This window comes from Vanellus vanellus, assembly GCF_965231255.1.
Source record: "Vanellus vanellus genome assembly, chromosome: 13".
Taxonomy (NCBI): Eukaryota; Metazoa; Chordata; class Aves; order Charadriiformes; family Charadriidae; genus Vanellus; species Vanellus vanellus.
In genome coordinates this window covers 16,956,260-16,980,772 of record NC_138918.1, presented here as the reverse complement: position 1 = coordinate 16,980,772, position 24,513 = coordinate 16,956,260, and the positions used below count along the sequence as shown (strand labels likewise).

The 24,513-nt window shown below is 38.8% G+C and overlaps 1 protein-coding gene across 6 annotated transcripts in view; it reads right to left on the bottom strand.

Annotated features, from left to right (window-relative positions):
- TENM2 (teneurin transmembrane protein 2) overlaps nucleotides 1-24,513 on the bottom strand; it is a gene marked incomplete at its 5' end in the record, with an annotated part of 543,931 nt that overhangs the window by 113,429 nt on the left and 405,989 nt on the right. For all 6 annotated transcript variants that reach the window (XM_082489861.1, XM_082489862.1, XM_082489863.1 and 3 more), the window contains 3 exons: nucleotides 305-500; nucleotides 8,480-8,685; nucleotides 19,806-19,928. In XM_082489861.1, the coding sequence (XP_082345987.1) occupies nucleotides 305-500; nucleotides 8,480-8,685; nucleotides 19,806-19,928 (525 nt within the window). The remainder of the gene's footprint in view (nucleotides 1-304; nucleotides 501-8,479; nucleotides 8,686-19,805; nucleotides 19,929-24,513) is intronic.

The window sequence follows — 24,513 nt, the reverse complement described above, 5'->3', positions numbered from 1 at the left end:
AGAGATAAGGAGAGGAATATTAACTGGGAAATTCTTCAACCCAGACTGTATTTACCTCAGTCTTGTTTCCAGAAGTAAACTCAAGATCTACGGGAATGCTAAAATCTTGAAAGAGGAATCAGCATATTAAAATCAGCACCCTAATACCAGACTTTTTGACAAGGTAGTGTTGAGAAAAAAAAATGCACAGCTTACCATAAGGATAAACAGGCTGAACACTGAAGACTGCAAGAAAGTACTATCACTTTAAGTAAGGGAATGTATAAACAGAGAGGAAAAATTCTCAGCTTGTAGAGATACCTACCCAAAATAACTGTACTGAAAGAGACCACTTCTTTGTCCTTGCCATCATTGTAAAATGCCAGGTGCCACAAACCCACATCCAAGTACTGAACAAACACAGCCTCATTCTGAACAAGGGTCTGAATACTTCGACGTTCCCGTGGGGACTCCACCACACTCCATTTCTCTTTCCCATCCAAGCGTTCCATGAAATCATACTGCAGGGTAAAAAAACAGGAAAAAAAAGAAAAGAAAAAAAAAAAACACAAACAAAACCAACACAAACAAACAAAACCCCAAACAAACAGACCTGAATACAGAATGATATTTCAGCTCAAAATCTGACACTATAGTTTCTCTTCTACCTTGTCATAAAATGGTGTTTCTGGAAGATAGGTCAATGTGAAACTAATATTTACTAGTCGACCACGGAACACACAGAGATTCTGTGACTCTCATCCTTTCTTAAACAGTAACATAGAATTATGCGTCTTTGCCCTGCATAGGTGATAAAAAAACGTACAAATGGTATTTCTTGACAGGCTGGGTTTTGAGAAAGAAGTTGAAATCAATGATTTGCCCCATGACATTTTAGGTTACTACGCAGCTTTCAAAGCCGGAAACCTTCAATCTATGAGACACGCACCCTTTTCTAAGCAATGGCCTACAATAAATTCTTGCTGCAAGAGGAACAGAAGTCTCAGATGTAGCTCCAGACATACAATCAAATGGAAGCCCCCAGAACATGAAAACAGGAACAGCACAAACAGGAAATGTGTTCGTCTAATGTTAGATAACTCAGCACCGAATAAAAATACACTGTACAAGTTTTACATCACAGAGTAAGAGTTGCTTACCTGAGTTTGTATGCGAAACAATCAGGGACAAGTAGGATACAAGAACCAGAGGGAGCATGGAAAGGAATAACACAAATCAAGTGGCTGAAGGAATTGAACGTATATTAAGGAAAACTGAGAATTTCTGGTTGGATCGTTTCCAAGTAAGGTAGAACATTACATTAATCTTTGGAACAGGGATCAAACAGAGCAAGTGATTCTTTAGACTAAAAGAGGGATGGCACCATTAATGGCGTGAAACTAAAAAAAGAAAGAAATTTAAGATGAATGTCAGATAAGCTTCCCAGCTATTAAGCTCAGTAATAGCCTCCCAATGGAGATGCCACTGCATCACACAATTAAACAGGACTGGAAGAAATATTGGTTAATCTACAACAGGGAATAACTCTGCATAACAAAGCAGCTGGACTAGCTATCCTAATAGGCTTTTTTTCTGTCCTTAATGTCTGTGATTCTGGATCTCTCAAGCTGATGCTGTGGTCAGCTTACCAGCTCTCATAGTCCCTATCTAAGGGAAGCCCTTAAGAAACAACAAAAACAATATATCTAATCTTTTGATAGTTGTATAACAAGCACCCTATGAAAGCACATCTTGTTTTAGACACATTTATCTACGTAGGAGTAGATAGAGATAGATAGACGTGTCTAAAGAAAGATGTATGTGTTCAATAAAATACAGTAATAGTATGTGCTTGCTTGCTAGTAGTTTGATTGCGTTTCCCTCCGTTATCTCTAGCACATAGAGTATGTGCTTGCGACAGCTCTGAGAAAACATACACCTTCACTCGCTTTCAGTTTAAATAGAAAACTGTAATCTTGCATCCTAAACAGACTAAGCTTCCACACAGGGCTGTCTTGTACACTGTATTCCACGCTTTAACAGTGACTTCTAGCAAATAATACACCATATGCAATAAAATAACGACGATTCTTCCTTCTAGTAGAAGAAACAGACAGATGGACTGATTTAACGCTTTAGAGCCACGTTACACATCTATGTAAAACTGGGGTATAAAAGCTGACCTTTCTACTTTATAATTTCTAGCTGTTCTATATGAGCAATATAGAGGCCTTCATACACTTAGCCTCACAACAAAGGGAAAAGTATGGAAGTAGTATTGCCTTCCTGTTAAACGTGTGGAACTGACACCAATATGCAGCCACAAAGGAAATCCACGGCAGGGTAGGAATTTCAGCCCAGGTCTACTCATGTTGAAAGCTATTGTCACAGCAAGTGCTCTATCCACTCTTTCACCATGCCTTTAATTGTGGGGAACAGTAGGAGAAGTGGAATAAAAAGTTTCACCAAACTGTTAATATCAGATCGCCATCCACCTGAGCCTTTTTTCACACAGAGTTTTTGCAGGAGAAGGTAAATGGGGTAAATTAGTACATTTAAGCCAATGCACACCAGAGATTTAGAGAATTTTGGCATGTCCGTAACTTTCAGAGTATCAGAAGTGCCAAACACACATACATCTATCTCTTAAATCAATGACATTTGGAAATATTGCTAAAGCCTATTGTCCAACAGTCAGAGGTTAAGGACAGACTCATCACCTCCTTGGGAAATGTTATTACTTGGGCAACATCTTGGGAAAAAGAAACCTTGCTCTTCAGAACAATCACTCACAAAGGGTCAGCTAAGGAAGTAGCAATAAAAGCTGACATTTCTCACTGGCAACATGCTGTTCGTCTCTGCTTGTGCTGGCAGGTTCCTCTGCCTCCCCTCTGTTTGATGCTGATTCTACCTCATATAGTAGAGAAGGCTCAGCAGTTGGCAAGATCGAAGGGGAAGACTATTCAGGCTGAAAGTGCTTGAAGTAGTTTTAGCTGCAGAATCTCTTTTCACAATGACGGGGTGTGACCTAGTGAGAGCGAGTCCCTTGGCATGACTTTTAACTTTGGTAAAATTAAGACTGGTATTACCTCTCTTTAATGAAACAATGAAGAACTGTTGCATGTGCAGGCAAAAGCAAAATGACTAAATCTGAATAACTTCATGAATAGTGAGGGACCGGTGCAAACTGGTACAGAATATAACAATAGATTTTTACCCCTCTTTGGATTCCTCAGGACTGAGGAAAAAAGAAGGAAGATAATGTATCTGCTGGTGGTTGCCTGGGTGTACAAATCTTAATGTGTAAGCAAGTACTAGCAATATGTACCCCCAAAATCTAAAATCCCTGACTGGAGGGTCACCACAAGATGGTACTGTGAATTCATAACCGGGTAAGATTTCTTCACATAGTTGGCTGAATCATCATTTTGCTTCTTGTGGCCCTGTTGATTTTCTGATTTATTACACTTGCAGGATTAATTTGTTTTATATAATGTTGTGCTGAAGATATCAGTCTTGCTTTAAAGCTACTTATTGACAAATATGCACAGATTAGAAGACCCATCTAGGAAAAGAACGAATACTTTCATGATCATTAAGAAGGAACTGTGGAATTTTTAAGCTAACACACACAACTGCTAAGGAAGAGACAACTATATCACATGAATTAGGGCATGGATCTGTCAAACCAGACTAAAACTCTGAAGTAGTTTGGAAGTTTCACTGACTCTTTTTTTTTGTTTTGCTTTGTTTTAGTGACCCTTTATATTTCGTGGCTTAATACCGAAAGTCACACAAAACTGGCAAAAACTTCTCAGGAACAGAATGCACCAGCAATCCCAAATGGCTACATCTTCAGAGTTCAGTTTTGCAGGAGGGAGTACTTATTATGATGAAAGCTCCATATAAGCAAGTAACTTGCCAGCCTACTTCTCTTAGCAAATTCCAAATTCACATTCTCAGTGGGTTTGTATAGTTTTATTACACAGCATACCAAAAACCTATTGCATGCCTTTATTTACAAACCTAAATCTCATAATAAGTTCTTTTGGGGCAATTTGTTTTTATAATTTCTCCAGTCAGTGGTTTCTATCCTCCAAGGCATTTCATTCATAGGCTAATAATGACTTTCTTTTTCCAGTAACCATGAGGAGTGAGAAAAACAATTTTGGACCTTTAAGTATATGGTAGTGACCACATAGCACAATGCCATCCATAAAGCACAGATCGACTGATCAACCCAGTTGCGTACAAGAAGTGAACTAGTTGTGAAAGCACGGCAAAGCAAAGAGAGCTTGCAATGGTCAAGACGGAAAACTCAGTGAGCCTGCATAGTCTTTGCTTTTTTCTTAGATTTGAAACTATTTGCATGCCTCCACAAAACCCCAAAGAGTGTTTGAAATTAGGGACTGAAAACAAAGATTTCTTAGAGCTCTTGTCTTTAAAATGGATGCACATTCAAATCCTGGGGGGGTGGGAGGAAAAAAACCATATTTGGCATTGTGGCCAGCATCCATCTTTATGCCAAAGCCCTGTAAGACCTAAGCCGCCAAGAAAACATATGTCAGGAACACTTGTTTGCAAAGTGCTTTGAAATTAGTTCTTCATAAAATCCAGTTGATAATTATTCATTAAAATACACCCATGAAACATCTGATACCCACAGTGACAGCCAACTGATTTGTTTCAACATTTGAATGTGACACAACACAATCAGTACAATGCAGCACAGCATTCAGCAATAACAGCACAGTTGCCATCAGATAACTTTAAGGTGGTCAGAGCACCTAAATGTATTTGATCCCCAGCTGAAAAACAAAGTAACACTGAAGGTCCCCAGCTATTCAAGTTGTTTCAAATAAAGCCATTTCCTGTAATAAATGAAAACAGTTTTCAGTTTGACATGAAAAATTTGTAAGTATAAAACACTCTGCTGGAAATGAAAACAATTGAAGTCTATGCACTGCCTTCTCCAGACATTAGTGATGCTTCTATAAGGTTACCTTATTTCATGCGTCATTTGGAATGTTCTGCCAATGTGTAGTAACACCATAATTGCTGTAATCTCTGCAGAGTCACTTCATGCATTATTTGACATTTACAGTTCATTCTCTATACATTATCAATTTTATTAATATGACCATCTTCTACTAATTTCCTATTTGTCATTCAAGCCTGCAATGTGCATTTTGTTATTTCTATGTAGTACTACACAGGTCGGAAGAATTTTGCTTGAAAGCAATGCGTTCCTGTTTGTAGTCTGCTTGTCACTCAAACCTGCATTTTTACATCTCCTCTAGAGCTCCATTCCCTACGCACATAGTACACAAGGCTGCTTCTAGACAAGTTTACAGCTACATCAGTTTGACTGACTAAACCGGGCATTTGGAATATTTGCTAAACAGTAATACTGAGAAGGTTAAATCTCAGCAGGGCTCTCAGACAGGAACTGCATCTTGTTGTCTCAGGTTAATCATGTACCTAATTTGCTGATTATTGACTTGCTCCCACAAAGGATTTTACTTGGCTTGACATATCAGCACTGATTGGTGATGAACTGTCAAGTGTAGTTGTTCACTGCTTTACAGCTCATGTCCCTAACCTGCAAAAACAAGGATTTTAAATTTCAATTTTAAAATATCTTCTGGTGTCAACTTCAGACTATTTTCATTAATACAAAACCATTCTGCTCCTTTCTGTCAGAACAATGCTTCTTTTCACTACCGCAGGTCTGTAAAAGCTTGCCTTTCTTTTTCTAAAACTATTTCTCCTGATAGCAGCTTGGCTGAATTTTGATTGCTGCGCAAAAATGCCAAGCAACCTTCTGCTGTACCACCCTCTCGACAAGCACCAGGACCCTGCATGAATATGGGAAAGCAATTCTGCACATTATACTGGTGGCTCTCGTTAACTCCAGTTATGGAAGAGGGCTGGAATTGCTTCCTCTAAAGACTGGAAAACAGGTTCTCTGAGGAGGAATCCAGCTCAGTAGGAAACACAGTTGATATTTCTCATTGTTTAATTCAACAGAAAGGTCACGGAATTTATATCCTATCCACGGAACGTAGAGTGAAAGAAAGAAGAGAAACTTTGCCTGATCATAGCCTTCTCAGATGAAAACATCATAATGAAACCTAGAACAAACATGTTTGATCATAGTGCAACAGAAATTTAAATTCAGCTTGAATTAAAAAAAATATTTTGTACCACCAGCTACATCTAAATGGATTCCTTGTAAAAAATACAGGCATAACTCCATCATGTCTTAGTCAGACAATTATAATTAACTTGTATTTTTAACAAGCTGTGATGATTGCTTAGGAGCTTTGGTTGCCCTCAGCCATTTTCACTTCATGTTTTACTTTTGCTTGTTTTCCTCAACTAAATTGCTCTTTTTTTCATGGTAGAATGATAGGGGAAGTAAGCGCCTAAATTCTGAATTAAATGAGACACACTCAATGAATTATGCCATTACCTCATTGCAACAGCTAAAGATCCATAGACATAATTTTGCCCTCAAGACAACATATTGAAACAGCCAAAATCAAAACACTCTTAAGAAAGGCTCCCAGCCTGGAACATATTTGCTGTGGATATCTTCTGTGTTGCATGGATGTCTGTAAATGTCTGAAAACTAGTCAACAGCTCTACAGTTTCCCCAATTTATTCCCTTTGTACAGAACTTCAGGATGCTGTATGCTAACCTCTAGCTTTATGGCAAACTGACCACTTGCCCACCCCTCCTTGGGACGTGGACTGGTGATCCTTATTTCTTACCAGACGGATATATCCGTTCAATAACTCACAGAACATTTTAAAACAGCATGCTACAGGAAGTTGATGGAGTTTGGATAGTCAAAACTCCTCGTTCACAAAGTCTTAGAAATAGAGGTCATAAACTCATGAAAACCTCTTCTCCCCTCCCAACTCTGTTTAAAGATTTTGGTTCTCAATTCAGAATACGGGCAAGAAAAAACATCAAGGAACAAGAGGCAATGCAAAATAGTTCCATACATTTGCCTCACATATTGGGAAGCAGATCCAAACTTCAGTTAATCTTAAGTGTAGTTTTCCCCAGAAAATCAATTGCTTCACTGTTTGTACCATGAGTTTGTGCATGCACGTGGCCACAGTTCAGTTAGGGTTGATATCTCCTTGCAGGCAATATGAATATACTTTCCCTATATATCAATATGTCACAATGCAATTATGTCAAAGTCTCTGGGCTTTTAGCTTAGGTCATGCGTTTTAACCATTTATGTAATTGCAGTTTGCTTTGTTAAATGAAAAAAACCCACACCCTAGTAGCAGTTCTTTGCAAATAAGGGGAAAGTGTCTAGAAATGTTAAATGGAGGATTCCCAAAAGGGATCATGTAGTTCTACATGTGCTGTTTGGAAATCATACATTATAAAGCATTTCAAGTTTAGGTGATAATTTCTGAATGAACCACCGATTTTTAGCAGTTAGGATATGCATGAAGGAAAGGGTCCTTTCCAAAACCTGGTTGCTATTTCTGCTTCCCTTGCACATTCCTGCAAAGAATGGAGGCTCTTTCCTTTTAGTATGTGTAACTGCAAATATATTATTTCTCATTACAGTTCTAATCTAAGTAAATGGGAATCCTTCCATTCACATTAATAGTTTTTCAATATAATAAAAAAATACCTCTGTAACAGAAAATATAGCTATATCTTCTCATAGCAAGGAAATTAAAACACCCCACTGCACAACCTAGAAGAAAAAGATACTAAAGTTTGCTCTCACTAACTTTAAAACTACCTTTACCTACAGCCCTAAGCTCTGTACTGCAGGACCACTGTAAACATGCGGTGTTACTGAGTTTTCATCTTTGAGGCTGATTAGAAATCAAGAACTGGGTTTCCCAACTGCAAGGCTTGCCCCATGTCTGAGTCAGATGTTATACCTAAATACTGTCCTTGAAGGAAAAGTAGTAAAATTAAAGCTCTCAAACACATGGCTGCTGCAGTATGTTCTCTAACATGGCTGGGTAGCAGTGATGCCGGAGTCTGTTGCATACCCCAGTGATGCCATTCCAACAGCCTGTGGAGATTAAAACTTCTATGAAGATAGAAAATTAGATGTTAACACATCTAGCTGTGCATGCATTCCAACCATATACAGTGCTTTGATACATTAAGTTTGACCAACACCACTCATCATTTTTGACTGGTGTATAACTGGAAAGGTTTATCCCAAGAGAAGTCAAGATTTTCTCAGAGATTCGAAACCTTGAGTGCCAAACTGTAAGTTATCTTAAAAACATGAATGGCAAGAGCATCATTCTTTTATCAATGTACTGTTAAGTTATGTAATAACCTAGAAATCTTAATATCAGGGTGTTCAGTCAAATATCACGAATTAAGTAATTCCCAGGAACCCCTAACCTTGGGCTCCATAAGCTCCAACATAAATCTAAGATAGATGCCTAAACTTTTGCATTTTGACATTTAAAGCCAACAAATACATTGATAAAGTACCTGGGCATGTGATGGTGGGAGTCCTCTTCTTATATAAACACCAAAAAGAGCATCCTTCCCTAAGGATATGTTGAACTTCAGGAACTGTGGCTGGCTGATATGGATCTGAGACCTCCAAAAAACTCCAGGGGGCACTTCCTGGGAGACCCTGCGGCCAACTTCTGTTTCTCCGCTATCTATGCTGCTATTTCTAGTGACCCATGGTCCTATAAAATAAAAGCAAATAGAAATCGAATGAGATAACAGCTTTTAATACAGGTAATTTTATTCATTCAAGATGAACACCTGGGACAATGCTACCCTTTAAATCAAACTGTAACTTTCCTTTCCTATTCTGATGCTATCTGCCTGCTGTTTCCATCAGTATGTAACAATTTGGCCACTATATTTGAAGTAAGAAAGCTGTGAACCTTTTTCAGTGGAGCATCTGCAATCTTCTAATCCTTCCAACCCTTTAATTCTGCGATTGCTCTTTACTGATCAAATATCCTAACAGCAGAGAGTCAATTACGCACATACAAATCTCCCTCTGCTCTTTTCAGTTGCATCTTGTATGCAACCAGGGTATTAAAAAAAAAAAAAAAAAAAAAAAAAGAAGAAAGGTGAACTGAAGGGATAACTTCAATCTAAATGATCTGATTGCAAATTTTTATTAGCATTGTCTCGGAAAGTAGTTCAATAAACTCCAGAACATAGACAAGAGAGTTGACAGAAGAAATGAAATACACAGAAAATACAGACAGTGTCTGTACTCTAACAGGCACCTTCTCCTTCTTGAAAGAAAGCTAGTACAACTCAAAGCGCTGCCTTTTAAATTCTCTCTGCCTGAAGCAGGGACTACCTACAAGCCTTTCTCCCTTGTGCTGTGGTTAGTTAGAATCCACCATTTGATGGTTCTTCAGCATGCATTATTGAAGACAAGATACAAGACCTTTCTGGTTGAGTGCTCTGGCTTCCAGCCCATGAAATACTCAAGCTTTAAAACACGGTGCAAATCCCCTCTGTTCTCAGCTGAATGGGATGGTTCTGAGGCTACACATATTTTAAACATGGAGTGCGATACATGAAGAGTCAGCAGCGCTTTCAAGCTACAGTATACAGCAATGTTTGATTTTGTGTTCCATATTCCCAAACAGCATGCTGATAAATCCATTTAAAAATTATTACAACAGACACTATAAAGACCAGAAAGCCACAGAAAATATCTGTTAACAATCACAGAAATTTAAAGGTACCGTTAATAATACAAGCTGGATGGTAGTCATACCTCTGATACAATCTGACAATATTTGTTAAAAGCTCAATTTACTTAATATTTTTTTCATGGTGTAATGCTATTTTCAATAAGTGGCAAGTTACTTTTGAAATATATTCCAGCACTGTATGACTATAAAAGGATGGCACAGAATGACATATAATTCCAGCAGGTAAGTACATAACAGCTTTTCTGTCTTGACTATCTTTAATTGAGAGAGCTGCAATAGCATAGTTTCAATTATAGATTCCAAATTATCTGTGTTAGCAGCACTTACACTTGTACATAATGAAACAGATATTATGTTGGCAGTGTTTTGAAATGGTAAAAGAATGCTCTGAATACCAGCCGCAATACAGATTTTGGCAACTTGTTTGTTTTTTCATTTTCTGTGATAATGGGTCTACAATCACAGCACTAAGAAAAAAAGAAAGCAAAAGAAGCTGCAAAGACAGGCTGCAAAGAAAGGAAAAATGCCTGAGAATGTCAAGCAATGTGCCTTTAGAGCAGCCCAAGAACGCAGATATCAACCAGATTCAAACATGTAATGTTTCGTAAAAACTACATTATTTCAGTTCCAATGGACTACTGCAACAGAAGATATCTCAAAGTTCCTACCTCAATGAAGTCAGGCACCATCTCACTAGAATTTAAATTAGTCCTTACCCACATGGATAGGAAAACCAGGTACAGAGCACATAAAAATCACATGCTGAATGCTGCACTGGGATCACTGGCAGAGCTGGAAGTCAGCCTAAGACTGAGGGCTTCTTCATCGCCTTTGAGTACAACATTACACTTACTTCACTTCACAACTCCAAGTTACGGTAATAAATGATGATTTCTTTTCAACATTCTTAAAAAGTGTGCTGTAAAATATTTCTTGGGAAGCAGACTGTGCTTACTTAAATGAACATCAACTCTATCTAATCTGAGAACAGTCTCCCTGACACCCTCTGAAGCACCCTGTTCTTCAGGATCGGTATACCCATAGTCAAAGTGAAACAGTCAAAGAAAAAGCTATTTCCAGCAAGTATCACAGTAGGCATTATTATTATGATAAAAGCTGTGTAAGTAATAAAGGTGGGAAGATTAATAGACCAGTGCCCATTCCAGTGTTCTGACTCTATCCACAGCCTCCTTATATTCAATGAATTGTCTGCATTATGTATTTTTTCAGTTTGATTAATTTCACGACTACAACAAAGCTGCTTCAGTCTATGGAAGTCCACAGTCAGTGGAAATCTTTAACATAAAGTATACTGAAGCCAGTAAGCGTAACCTCTTTCTGAAATCCACATGTAAAATGCTTGGGAATCTGGAGCTTAGATCTGTTTGAAATCAGTAGCCTCCCCCCCCCCCCCCCCATGTTGGAATCTGCTTCTCTTTTTAAGCAATACTTTATAATTTTTCTTACAGTATATATAAAATACTTTCTAGCTTTTAATACAGTTCTAGAACACAGTGGAGCAGTGGTCATGAACATTCAGAGATATGGCTTGTATTAGCAGCATAAATTCCAATTAGTTAAAAACCAAGCAGCTTACAGTCACCTCATGTCATAAACATACATATAATATATATCTAAAAAAAAACATATATATATGAGGGATATTCAGTACTGAAATGGCTACTAACACACATGAATAGACAGAGTAAGTTTTAGAAAAACGGACCCTTGTCAGAACACTTTAAGAAGTGACATGGTGTTAGAATGCTCTCCTACATATGCCTGCTTTACAAATTACTGAGTCATGTGTTTTTCATCTACATCAAACAGAAATTATACTGAATATTGCTTCAGCCCTTGTACCTAACTTATCCAATGCAGCAAACTTACTGAGTGCGGAAATGTTAAGACCACCATAGTCACTGTTGGAGATTATGGTCTCACTGACTACTAAAGCAGGTCCAAAACCTCACTATCAAGGACTTTTGCTAATTACACCACTTCCAAGTCTGCTGAGTATATATTGCCTAGAATTATAACTTTGCAAATAAATTTAATTCTTATGGAGGCCAAAATTTTAGCATGATTCTATGATTTCTGGTTGAATTTAGCCTTAGCGTCCTTCGGTTCTCCAAAATTCTGGTTTCTATTTCTGTCCGGGAAAGGGCATTTTTCAGGAGTCAAGAATCCTCAAATACATCAATTAAGCTAAAAAAGAGAATATTCCAGTCATCAAGAGAACCAGAGTTACACTCACACTACTTCAGCATGCACCTCACAGGTAAAAAAAAATATATATTGGATGTCAAACTTTCCCAACAGAAAGTTGCCAGAAAAAGACCATTCCTTTGTATTTCTCATGAAAACCTTGAAGTTATTAGCTTAAGAATTGGTGAAAAGTGCAGATGAGACAACTGAATCTGTAATTATCAATCAGCCTAGGGACATGATTCAGGTTCCTAATACTGAAACGATTCAGTTCAGTTTGGCATTATCTTTGGAAGCATCTCCCCATAGATGCTCTTTTTTCGCACTACAACATAAATGACTTGGTTTCTAGTTGTCCAAACCACTCCTTTAGGAACATTTCAGTGTCTCAGGAAAAGAACTGTGACAGCTGTAGGGGTTCAACACAGCAGAGGATTTTAAGAGCAGATTAGATGAGCAACTATCACAAGTGACCAAGATATACTTAATCCACAAGAATGGAAGGGATGGATGACCCCTTATTTTCAAGTCTGTACTTCTGTAGTATGGCACGCCTCTGCTCTATATCCAACCTATGCCACGTCTGTGAGAAACAGCTGCTGCCTCACCTCTGCCATGCCGAAAGGAATACTTCTTTTTGCTTTTAAGAACGTAATACACGAGATCCTGTTTTTATGGCTCTACATTCCAATGCTGAAATAATACTATTTAGAAATGCTAGAAGTTGCATGAAATAGAAGTTCTATATTTGCAAGCTTAACTAACAAATTACAAAGTTTTAAGTCCAGCAAGCTACCGGAGCTCTAAAGATTATGCATTATTGAATCATACTCTCATAAATTCCTGCTGAGTTACTCTTGTTTGTATGAGACACAAAACTAGTGTAAGCACTAGTTCTACTCCTTGCTTTGACACAGCGAGTGCACCTGAGTTGGTTGTGATCTTGATGTTCTCAGATGACTACTTGTAAAACAGAAATATTAACAATGACCTATTAAAAATTCTCACCTTGAACATAAGTAATGCAGAGCAGTCACATAAAAACACTACAGGAGGTGTCTCAACATCGGCCTCTTCATGTTCCTTCCTCCTCAAGTTAGAAATACAGCAGTGAAATGCAAAGTAGATATGACCACTGAACCTCTTTTCTTAGTCAATAGGCTTAAGTTTACTTTTTTAAACCTGAAAAGCAGAACATCATCCTAGCTTTGTATTTGCAACGGCTTTTTCTGCACTAACAGCCTCACTTATAAACTCTGTCTCTAGAGACTCTTAAAGTAAACTTTTTTTATAGCTTCCTTCAGTCTTCACCTCATAATGTAGAAGATGTATCTTGTCACCTGACTCACTCCTTCCAGCTATTTTTAGAAGCTTTCCCATTTTGATGGACCACTGCAGATCACATTCAAAGAACATCAACTGCATTTAAGTGAAGTTACAGATGTAACTTCACTTGACAAATCTGGGAAGAAAGACTAACCCAAACAACTCATACTATTGCGAACAAATAAATCCCAACATCATTACCTCTGCTGAGGGTGACTCTCTTAGAGTTTCGTCTGTTTATCTCATACCCCCATGGATACTTGATTTCTTTTTTTTCTGTGATTTCCTCCCTATAAACATCTACAAAAGAGAGTTATAAAAGCATACTTCTTCATCTTACCCAGGGGAGCCATTTCAATCGCTCAGTCAAACATATATTTATCAACTAAATAACACTTATTCATTTAAACTGCTGTGTTATTTACCCAGTTGAATTACTATTTTGGCATACATATTTGAAAAGACTGTTTTAGCACTCAAGTATATTTGCCTTTGAAGCTATCAAATAGGCAATAGATGACAACAGCGATGCAAACTCCCCCTGCTAACTTGTCAGCAGGCCTCTTCTTTGAGCTGGAGGTCAGTTTCAAGGTGGCGGTTGATAGGACATGCCCAGTCAGCCTGTAATTTAACTGATGTCAAGCAGTGTCAGCTATGGAAGCAGAACTGTGTCTACACTGAAACCAGATATACCTCAGTATTTATGATAGGCTCTTCTCCCATACTGTACTTAAAATTAAAAAATAAATATGAAATCTGGCTACCAGCAGTGTCACGCTACAGACATCACATTTAAATAGCAATTAACTCCAGCGCTTTGACTGTGTGCCTTTATGACGGTGATGACTGCAAATTGCGTCTTCGTAACGCTCTTGAAAAATATCTAGCAGAATAACCATTCCAAGGGATCCATAACGAACTACAAAGGTAATTTGGACATTTCAAATTAAATACAAGGAATAAGTATCACCAATGTTGGTTAAAGAGAATTCTCTTTCACTTATCTTCCTGGACCCCTGCATTTCTGATCAATCACTGCTGTAGACATAGCTTTCCTTATCTTTTTATCTAACTTATTTTTCTGTTGTTCTTTATTACATAATTAGGGATTTTCACAGGTGACTTGGAATTAGAAAGAAATTTATAGTACAGCTGTGTAAAGGAAACCATTCAATATAAAAATACACTCCACTGACTTTTTGCCAAAAAAGAATGTGTGGGAATTACTATGATTAGAAAATATCTTTTCTATACAAATTGCTTCCATGGAAAAAAATCAGTGCTATGCACTATTACCACCCTGATCACTTCCTATATGAGCTTACGCTTCAAAATATCTGTTACTAATACCTAAGTGCCCTAGAACCCAAGCAAAAACAGATTCTGTTTGAAATGTGTACAACAGATTGACTGCTGATGACAAATTCCAACAGCTATAATAAAGTAAAAAGCCAGGAAATGGGAGTTTGCCTGGAGAAGCTGCTATGACACATCTTGAACTTCAGTTATGCTGAAGATGCTAAGGTACTAATGAGCTCTATTTTGTCAAGTGAGGAGGGAGGAAGCTTCTGAATTTGTATGAGCTTTCAGGAGTCCAGTAAACCAGCTTCTGAAATCAAATCAAAATCTCAGGTTTTCTGGTCAGTATCCCACATTTCTATTGTGGTGAAAGGGAAGAAATCCTGCAAAGAGAGCATCTGCTTAAGACTGTTGCTTTGGCTCAGTTGCAGTGAAACAATCTGGGCCTGCGGGTAGAATTAAGAAACACGCCTGAATACCCTGACACACCTAGAAATTTAGGTACATCTTCACATTTGTGTGGGCATGGCTTCACAAGATTCAGAATCAAAAGCAAACTATAACTGAAATAAAATTAAGATCTGTTAGTTCACTGCATTTCACAAAGAACAAATACATACCAGCATGAATTTCTACATCAACTTCACAATCATCTCTGATGGTATATAAAACACTTCATCACCTAACTTTAAACACAGCAACTCATATCATCACCATCAGCACAATCGCAAAAATAAAACTCCTCTTCTGTTCTGTTGAGCTTAGTCAAATACTTTGCTTCTCCGATGACAGCCCTAGAGCCTGGCATTTTTCAGAAGACCACAACTGCAAGCCTTCATAGCGTCCATATTAATACTTCTGCTTGCTGATGTGTTAATTAAGATCTACATTACATTAGCCACATAACTACTTAATAAGATTAATTCACCTGGAAAATGATGGCATGTCTTGATTAAATTGAATGAAGGTAACGGAAGTGACATTTAAAATACATTGATTGTTATTACATTTTGATCATCTGTTTCGAAGCGTCTGAAAGGAAACAGTAGAAACCAAAAGACTCAGGTTGTTTACATTGTTAATGAGCTATGAGTTTTCCATCTTTATCTTTTGCAACATGACAAAGAGTTCCCCTTCAGCTGTTCCTGAGTCCTCATACTGTCTGAAGAGTTGGATTTGGTTTCAGCAGAAACATAGTTGGGGGCAGCACCAGTGTCTCAGGCATTCACGTTGGGGCCTATTCTATTTGCATCTGAACCCCAACTCACCAATTTGTAAGGGTGGCATATCTTCCCATTTAATAATTTTGTTATTCCTTTAACATTGCTTGTCTGCCTCATCGTTAATAAAATATATTAAATATTAGAAAATAATAATTTCTGCATGGAAACCAAAACGTGACTTGGAGATGCAGCATCTGGCAGAGGTCTCAAAATCATTTGGAGAGAACTGGAGACAATCTATACAGCTTCACAATGACTGCTGAGTTTAGCTTTCTGTATCTATTCAAGGCAAATTTCTGCTAGATTAGTAGAAATCTGGTTTTCCCCTCTATCATCTCAAACAAGTAAGATGGTGTCGTATATAACTGCAATTGTAACTTTCTTCATTTCATTATTGGTATTATATTTACAATGCTGAATCTGATAATGGCAAACAAGCTTATTTTGATAACTGGAAACAAGTATGTTTCATGACACTTCAGTACTTTACCATTTAATTAACTGTAACTGTCTTTTCAAAATGCACACACTGTGGTAAACTTAGTGAAATATCTCATAAACTGAGCATGAATGTGGATCAAGCTGTTTGGTCCAAAGAGACAAACCCTGGATTATGTATCACAACACACATTCAAATCTGCCTTTTCCAATTAGTCAGTGTATTTATGGTAACTGAAGTGATCTTTCAGGTCCACAATCCTTGCCCGTAATTATCTTTGGCATCTTTTAAAATTTGGGTTTCTAGGATCAGAGACCACAATCTGTGTTTTTCAGCTTTATAGAACCTTGCTATAGCAAATAATCAAGATAAATAATTTCAATTTTGAATTAGTAGACATCTGCCAAATTTGTTAGCACACCAAAGACAATATGTCATTAACAGAAAAACTCTTCACTGAAGCATTCTTTACTTGAATTTGCAGCTGGAGTTAGTTTGGATATTTCCACATAAACGGTAGTTTATCTTAGGTGTCTTCTGAAATGATTAAAGTTGACTTTTATAGTATATTCTGTCAATTAGAAAGGAAACAGCACACCCAGATAGTCACATATTTTATGGAAATGTGTGTCTAGCCTACTACATAATTATATGTAGAATATATATTTTTGGCATAGATTAACAGAATCTAGGCACAGAAAAATCCCATAAGGTCACCTAATTCATTTCTTTGTGAAGAAGCAATTATTCCAAAACATGCTTTTTTTTTTTTCTTCCTTTTCCCCCTAATTTAGATTTATTACACCAAAATTTTAACATTATCCTTATGCAACTGTAAGAGACAAATGGGCTTCACTCTCAGAAAGTTGTTTTTTTTTTTAATGTCATTACTGTCTGTCTCAGCCTTGTAGCAATTCCGCAATTCTACGGCAGAAGAACTTTTGGGGTTTTATGTACTCTGAAGGGATACGACCTTATCATTTGTATTAAGAAAGGAATTTTTCTTTACTTTTGTCTCTTAATCTAAATCCCTAGTTCAGCACAATTTCCAGAGCCTAAAGGCAAAAAAAAAAACCAACCCCAAACCTGCTCTCTAGTGCTTTGTTTAGTCAGAGCATGGTGGACTTCACGTGCAGTTTTCCAGCAGCACTGAGGATTTTTCTACCCACTGCACTTGCCTACTCCTTTTAGACATCCCCCTTATTAACGAAATGTAGTGTGTAATTACAAAAAAAAACCTGCAACCGTGTTATCTTAATAGTGAATTTTGTTTTCATTAAGATAGGAAAATGCAGTAATAAAGTAATTTACATTCCTCTTAAATTGCAGTTATATTATTTCATACTAGAATTTAGTCTCTTAATAAGGAACAAGCAGATCAAATTGAAATATCTGCTTCTTTTTTTTCCTTTCAAATTGCTGTACTTTAAAATGCCTTGCTTGCTGAGTAGGCACAGCTTGCGTTTAAGTGGCCGTTCTCAGTCTAGGGGTTAAAGGTTTCTTTGGGAGACCCATGTTTTGAAAAGAATGGCTTCATCCTGAGTTGTGTCAATTATAGAAAGGTCACTCTCCACAGCCAGAGCCCGGAGTCCTGAAATGGTTGTTGTGTTAAAAGCTGTCAGAGGCTTTCCTAAAAACTGCTGGGACAGCAATATTAACTTGGTCATAACAAAAGGAAAGGTGAGGTGCAAAAACTTTTCACCCTTCCCTGCTATGAGGATTTGTCTTTTGGATACTCCTTGTGTTCATCCAAACCTGTCATTCACACTATTCCACTGTGGAAGATTACTTGCCTAAATAATTGTTCTCTCCCCTTCCCCCAGACTGTCAACATTTCAGCAACCTTCTACAAAATGTCAGAAGAACAAGCAAACTTTACCAACACGCTCTGAGGAAAGCTAACTGCAGCAATTTAAGACATAACTAGCAGTTCTGTCTCCTTGTCTTCTCTACAGGAGGTTACCACTCCCAAAACAGCCGGCATCTCAGCCTCTTCAAATGTGCAAAGCTAATTAGAGTGGGGCTGGGATAAACTGCCAGAATTTGCACTGAAGTGCCCCAGGCAGATGAGCACATTCCAATTCAACAATCCTGCTGCCCTATATTTGCACAGAGATGGCAACAAAAAGCTGCAGGGGAGGGAATCTGGACACGTGTTAAACACTGCAGTTGTCTGCTAAGTGACCATAATTGCAGACCTGAGCTCCTCAGGTTCCTGCCTTAAACCATAGGGTCTCTCACCTGTGCACAATCTGGAAGAAGTTCAGCAGTAATATAAACATTCTGCCTTGTACTTAGGGATGTGCTGTTCGTCCAGTTTGACCTACAGTCAGTCAGAGATGAAAGCCAAGCCATCAAAACGCTGTCGGAAAATCTACAGTTTTTTGCAACCACTAGGGTGTAGGATTTCATGAAAAGGAGGAAGCCAAAATTAGTGCCTCCATGGCAAATATGAAGAAGCAGCATTCATTGAAAACAGAAGCGAATCTATGAAATGATAGGGCACACCAAGGAACAACTCTGCTTCCTCTCCCAGCTCTATTTTAACTGATTTTTTTCCAATACATCCAGTGCAAGCACCTTGTGTCAGCATTTGTTTCTGACACTAGCTTTGGCAATCAGCAAGTTTATCATGAGCCACAGACGCTCAGACCTGAACAAAATTCTTCTGTTGACCACTAGCAAGTGCTTATTTCTCTTCTGTTTCAGTCCACCTTCATCCCACCTGCACAGTGCGCTCAGGCCTGGGAGGTGCTATGACTAATTGAAATGTCCTGTTCTGTCTTATCATAATTTTTGTAATAACCAGGAAAAGCCTTATTGCAATGTAGGAAAGAAAACACCTGAACCTCACCAGTAAAAAAGCATTCAATGTAAACTATCATGACGTGTAATTTCTCTGTATTTTTAACATATGCTTCCGCAGTTTAAGAAAGTATTTCTGTTTCTTGATTTTCCCTCATTCTTCTCATTGGCCCGTCTCTGTCATCCTCCACTGGAACACGGTTTTTCTTTAGGAGAAAAATATCCATTTGTTGCCTATATTGCTCATACTAATATCACAGGACAGATTGTTCACTATGGCTCAAATTTTGCTGTCCCTGATGTTTTCTATTAGAATTACATCTGAGAAACAAGAAAAAAACAGGGTTTGGTCCCGGCTGGAAGCCAAATTTCTTGACTTCTCCCAGGCAGTAGAATGTACCTGCCTATTACGCCAAGCTTTTCCTCTTTCTTTGAGATCCGGGAATAGGATGTATAGCCAGTAAAACATACATTTTCTGACTGAGCTTTTTCTCTTTCTTTGAGATCTGGGAATAGGACGTATAGCCAGTAAACCGTACATTTTCTGACTGAGCACTTCTTCATTAGTGCCTGAGGGAGCACATCTTCATTAGTAGATGAGGTTATAGAAATTACATGATTTTGTGCACTAACACACAGAGGGACAGAGAACAGCTGCACCTAGGCAGCGAACCAACAAACACGCAGAAAACACCAGCGATGCTAAAAACCAGCCTTAAACAAAGATTCTGCAGACATCTCAGTGTGAGTATATACACATATACGCATGTAATACTGCAAGAGAGCTAGAGCGGAGGGCCTGGAGCCGCAGCCTCACTCACCTCTGCCTCCAGATGGCACCGTCGCCCCGTCCTCGGCGCCCGGCGGCCCCGGCCGCATGCCGTTGTTGAAGGTGTGCCCGTCGGCGGGCTGGAGCTGCCAGTTCAGCCCCAGGAGGTGCATCGCTGCGGAGACACAAAGCGCAAAGGGGCAGTGAGCGCACAGGGGGACGCGTTGGGGGACGGGATACAGCTTATGTGGATGAAGCATCTTCGGGAACTTGTCTCGGAGGGATGTTAATATGCTAAAAAAAAGGCAATAAAAAAACCACCTAAAGAAAGCCCTGGTGACTCACGTAAATCTGTCTTATTTTTTGTGCACTTACCAGAACTTCTAAATTACTGAAGCACAAAAGGAAAGATGTTTACAGTCCAGCCTATCAAAACAGAGAGGTAAGCATTTTGTTCAGACTTTGGCACGGCACGCTACCTTTCCCATTCACACACTACAGGGGAATACATTCTTGGAAAAACAGCACTACTGCAAACGCTCGCTCCGAGTTTAAATTATGTGTGATAATTTATACGTTGATTATAAAATTACCTTTAGCCCTATGTATACTAATGACATTGTAATGCAATTATTTTGTGTTTATTACAACTTATCTAAATCAACAGATTTAACAGCCTCTGTCTTCATTTTGCAGATTAAACTTCCCTGACAAACCCAGGTCTTTCCCAATCCTTGAACCTCTCGGTTTTTTCCTAATTCAGCGCATGAAACCTGGCCGCCAGGGCCACAGTAGAGCGAGCCACGCGCAGCCCCGGCCAGGGGAGGTTTCCCTGCCCACAGAGCCATCCGGCAGCGGCACAGCCCCCCGACCCCTCTGGCCGCCCCCGAGCCGGAGGCAGGCCCGCAGGTACGGCGTGGGCCACGCAGCTGCGCTGGCACGGACGACGTGGAGCGGGAGAAAGGCCACGGCACCACCTTTGTGAGCGCATGAGTTATAGGCACTGCGGTAGGGGCTAATTGAGTAAGTCCTGTGCATAATGCATGAGTCTTGACAGGTCTGAATCATTCAGCGAGGGGATTTATGTGCATCTTCACCTTGTATAAACAGAAGCTACCTGAATACATCTCCATGCTTTCAGCATATTATCCCTATGGCACCCTCCCAATATAGAGGAGTGGTGAGAGACAGGAAAGCCCACAAAGCTTTTTTTACTCACTTTCTTTACGTCCACCATCAGCACTCTCCCTGTTTACATAGGATGTACGTAAACCTGCATACCACAGAGAACAGCATTTCCAGTTATAAACTAAAATGGCGTTTGAGGGGATCCACTGTCAGTTTAGGGGCAGAAAATACATATGATTATGGGCATCCTTACAGTTCACGTCTGAAGTGTCAGATACACAAAAAAATTAGCAGGTATTTTGCATCCAGTTACAAGCAATTGTAGAAGAGCTGGTGTGGTCACAAATGGACCATCAGTGGCCACACAGCTAAGTGTTCAGAGATTAAACATCAGGGATAGGTAAGGCAAAAGAGTTATCACAGAAACTTCAATTTACAGTGATTGAGACGTCAGTCAGATAATCTCTGAACACAGGGAATCCATTTAGATCTGACCGATTCATATACATATTCCTAAAATCCAAGAAAACAAAACAATGCACTCCACGCCACCAGAAACCATCTCCCCCAACTCCTGGAAATCTCTCAGCACACAAACTATGCAGAGTTTAGCCTCCATATTTTTGGCAAAAACAGCTGAGAAGCAAAACATCACAACATCACCTTCCCCTAGACATCGCTATGGACAAAGCAGATGTCTAACAATAGCAACTAAAACCCAGAGACAATTTGTGTGAAGGCGGCAGTTGCCAGATTTTGCTTTCATGCTGAATTTGCAAAATTTTTTTTCTGTTAGGAAAAAAAATTGAAAAGACATTAAAGCATCTGCTATTTTAAAAAATACCAAGTATGAACCTGAAAAGCATGTTTTGTTGAGAAACTACTCAAAACTTATTTCTAGGGAATGTTTAAGAATCCCTGGAAAATATACAAGAATTTTATGTGGGTTCATATGTTTTATTCAATTACAATCTTTTTGTTTTGTCAAAACAAACATTTTAAAAAGCTTTTCAGTCTAATCTCAAGCAACTAACTTCCTTCTCAGTATGGCAATGAAACTGAGAAATTATTCCTAAAGCTCAAACAAGTCGCTAGCTTATACAGACTCTCCCAGTCGAGTGAGAGACATCATCTGTGCCGTAGGCGCGAGAGGGCCGGGGGACGGCAGGTAGCAGAGCAGCCTGTGGTGTGTTTGTGCTGTCAGCGAGTCCCAGGTGACGTGCACACACCAGGGCTCCAAAGGCAGAGTTCAGCTGGCCCAGCCCTGAAGCCGAGAGTGCATAAAGACTCAGGGAATTTCAGACCCCAAAATTAAAACAAGTCATAAAGGAGAATCAGGGGTTTGTGTTTTATACTCTCAGTGTAACTATTCAAAGATGCAGGGTTGGTTGTTTTTTTTTTTTTTCCTATTGCAAGTATAACCATAAATGTAGGTCACTTGCAGAGATGAAAGTCTGCTGCTTTGAGCGTGAACCATTCCTTACAACAAAGAGATAAGGAAATCATAACTAATAGTCTGTCCAAGAGAATTATAGTTGCTAACTTATAATTACCAGGTAAATTCAGACACGGCATTATAAAAGATCTTATTAATATGGTATTAAGAAAAACTTTGAACCATCTCTTTCCAAGTATGCCATGATTTCATTAGTAACTCCATTGCTCTGTGTTATAATCATAAATGCACATTAGGTAGGAGCAATTAGAGCTCCTTCATAACGGGGCAGGGATTTGCATTATAGCCCCTTACAGAGAAAAGATGACAATCTCCCACACAGCTCATGTATTCATTACGTGATCTACGGACTTCCACTAAGACAGCTGAAGTCACAAACATGAGGAATGAATGTTCACCTTCTACCAAGAATACCTCGAGAAAAGTATGTCACGGGGGCCTGAGGGGAAAGCTCTGTGCTCGCATTGCACATAGCAAGCCTGACTGGCAGCCGAGCAGGGAGAACGAGGAGCTACCTATTCTCTCTGCTTCAGAACGCTATGAGATGGCAAATTTATATGATTAACCTTTTGTTCTGTTAATCAAACCAAAATGCCTCTAGCAAAGGAATAAGGAGGAGCTCGTTTAATTAGAAATATGGGGATCCACTCAGAAGTTCAGTGCATGTGTGTCAGAAGAGAAATTTGGGCTAGTGAATTTGTGCCTGTTTCCTATTTTTTTCTACTGTGTGATTTTTTAAATTTTTTTTTTTTTTGAAAGTCCAACTAAATAATCTGTGCTAATGTGGCTTTGCCTTCTTCCCCAACACCACACTTTTGTCAGATATTACAGTACTGGCCACATTTTTTCCAAAGGGTATTCACCAGACAGCTGAGCTGAGATACTCAGTTAGATCCAAAGCTGATCACTAAGATGAGCGCTGATTTTCCTGAACAGCCCTCTTACTCGAATGCATTTCCAGAGCTCCACATTTGGTTTATAGATTAACCTTCAGGGACAAACACATCCCTGAAGATTTAAAACACAAAAAAGTGCCATTTTATCTGTTACACGTATGGTATTTTCATAAATTATATTTTTTACAGGGCACTTACGTATGTCTTGTAGGTATTATTTTGGTTTGTTTGCCTTTTTTTTTTCTCTTTTTTTTCCCCCTCAACATTAAGCATATTTTGTAAGTTCTTGTCTCTGATCAGGTATCAAATATATTTTCAAACATTGAGCTTCTCAGAATTTATGTGGTTCATTTAACAAGAACATCTAGTAACTCAGGATAGTGAATTGTGTATTTATATTCTCTAAGAAATGAGACTATAGAAACAATAAATTCTGAAGTGCAACCCCTGAGGTTTAGGCTTAGCAATAATCAACCTCTCCCTCCCACCCCAGCAACACACGCATACACACAGAGCCAAAGCACCTGGAAGCTAAACCTGCATGCTCATCAAGAACAAAAGCAGAGAACTTGTTCATCACTCCAGGTGATAGAGCTGTCAAGGATCAATCTAAGACTTACATAAGATCGAGGTTGCTAGAGTGAATCACATACTATTTTAAGAAATCCCAAAAGGTACACAGAAAAACGACAAAACTTACACGCAAAACTTTCTTGAATGTTCTCTAAGACTCAGCAGTGTCCCCACATTCCTCTTTCCTTCAGTCTTCTCTCGTCCTGGCTGTAAACGCAATGCTCAGTCCATTCAGAGTTCAGTCTAATGGACAATGGTTTCCAAGCTCAGAAATCTCTGTTTTCCTTCCCTTTGTGCTCTCCTGTCATTCTTGACCATGCATTTTTTCAAACAAGAGACCTCTGGTGTCTTCACATGCTAGAGCTCTCCCTGTAGTGCAACTCAGTATCTGCCAATAGGCAGGGCAGAATCAGGTTTTGCACTTATCCCTTTACTCTGTGGTATGCCTTCTTACAAGGAAAAATATGCAGATTAACAACCCACCATTTTCCCCATTCCTACTGCATCTTCCCAGATGAGGTCTGGGAGATATATACGGCTTGCTTGTTAGAAAATTTAGTATTACCTAAGCAACTCAAAAAGATGGGAAGATTATAAAAGTGAATAGAATTCAGAATGTTTCCATACATTAATTTTCCAAGCTGTCATGCTTACAAAACCCTAAATTATTGTCATCCAAACCAAACCCATCAAACTATGATCTCACT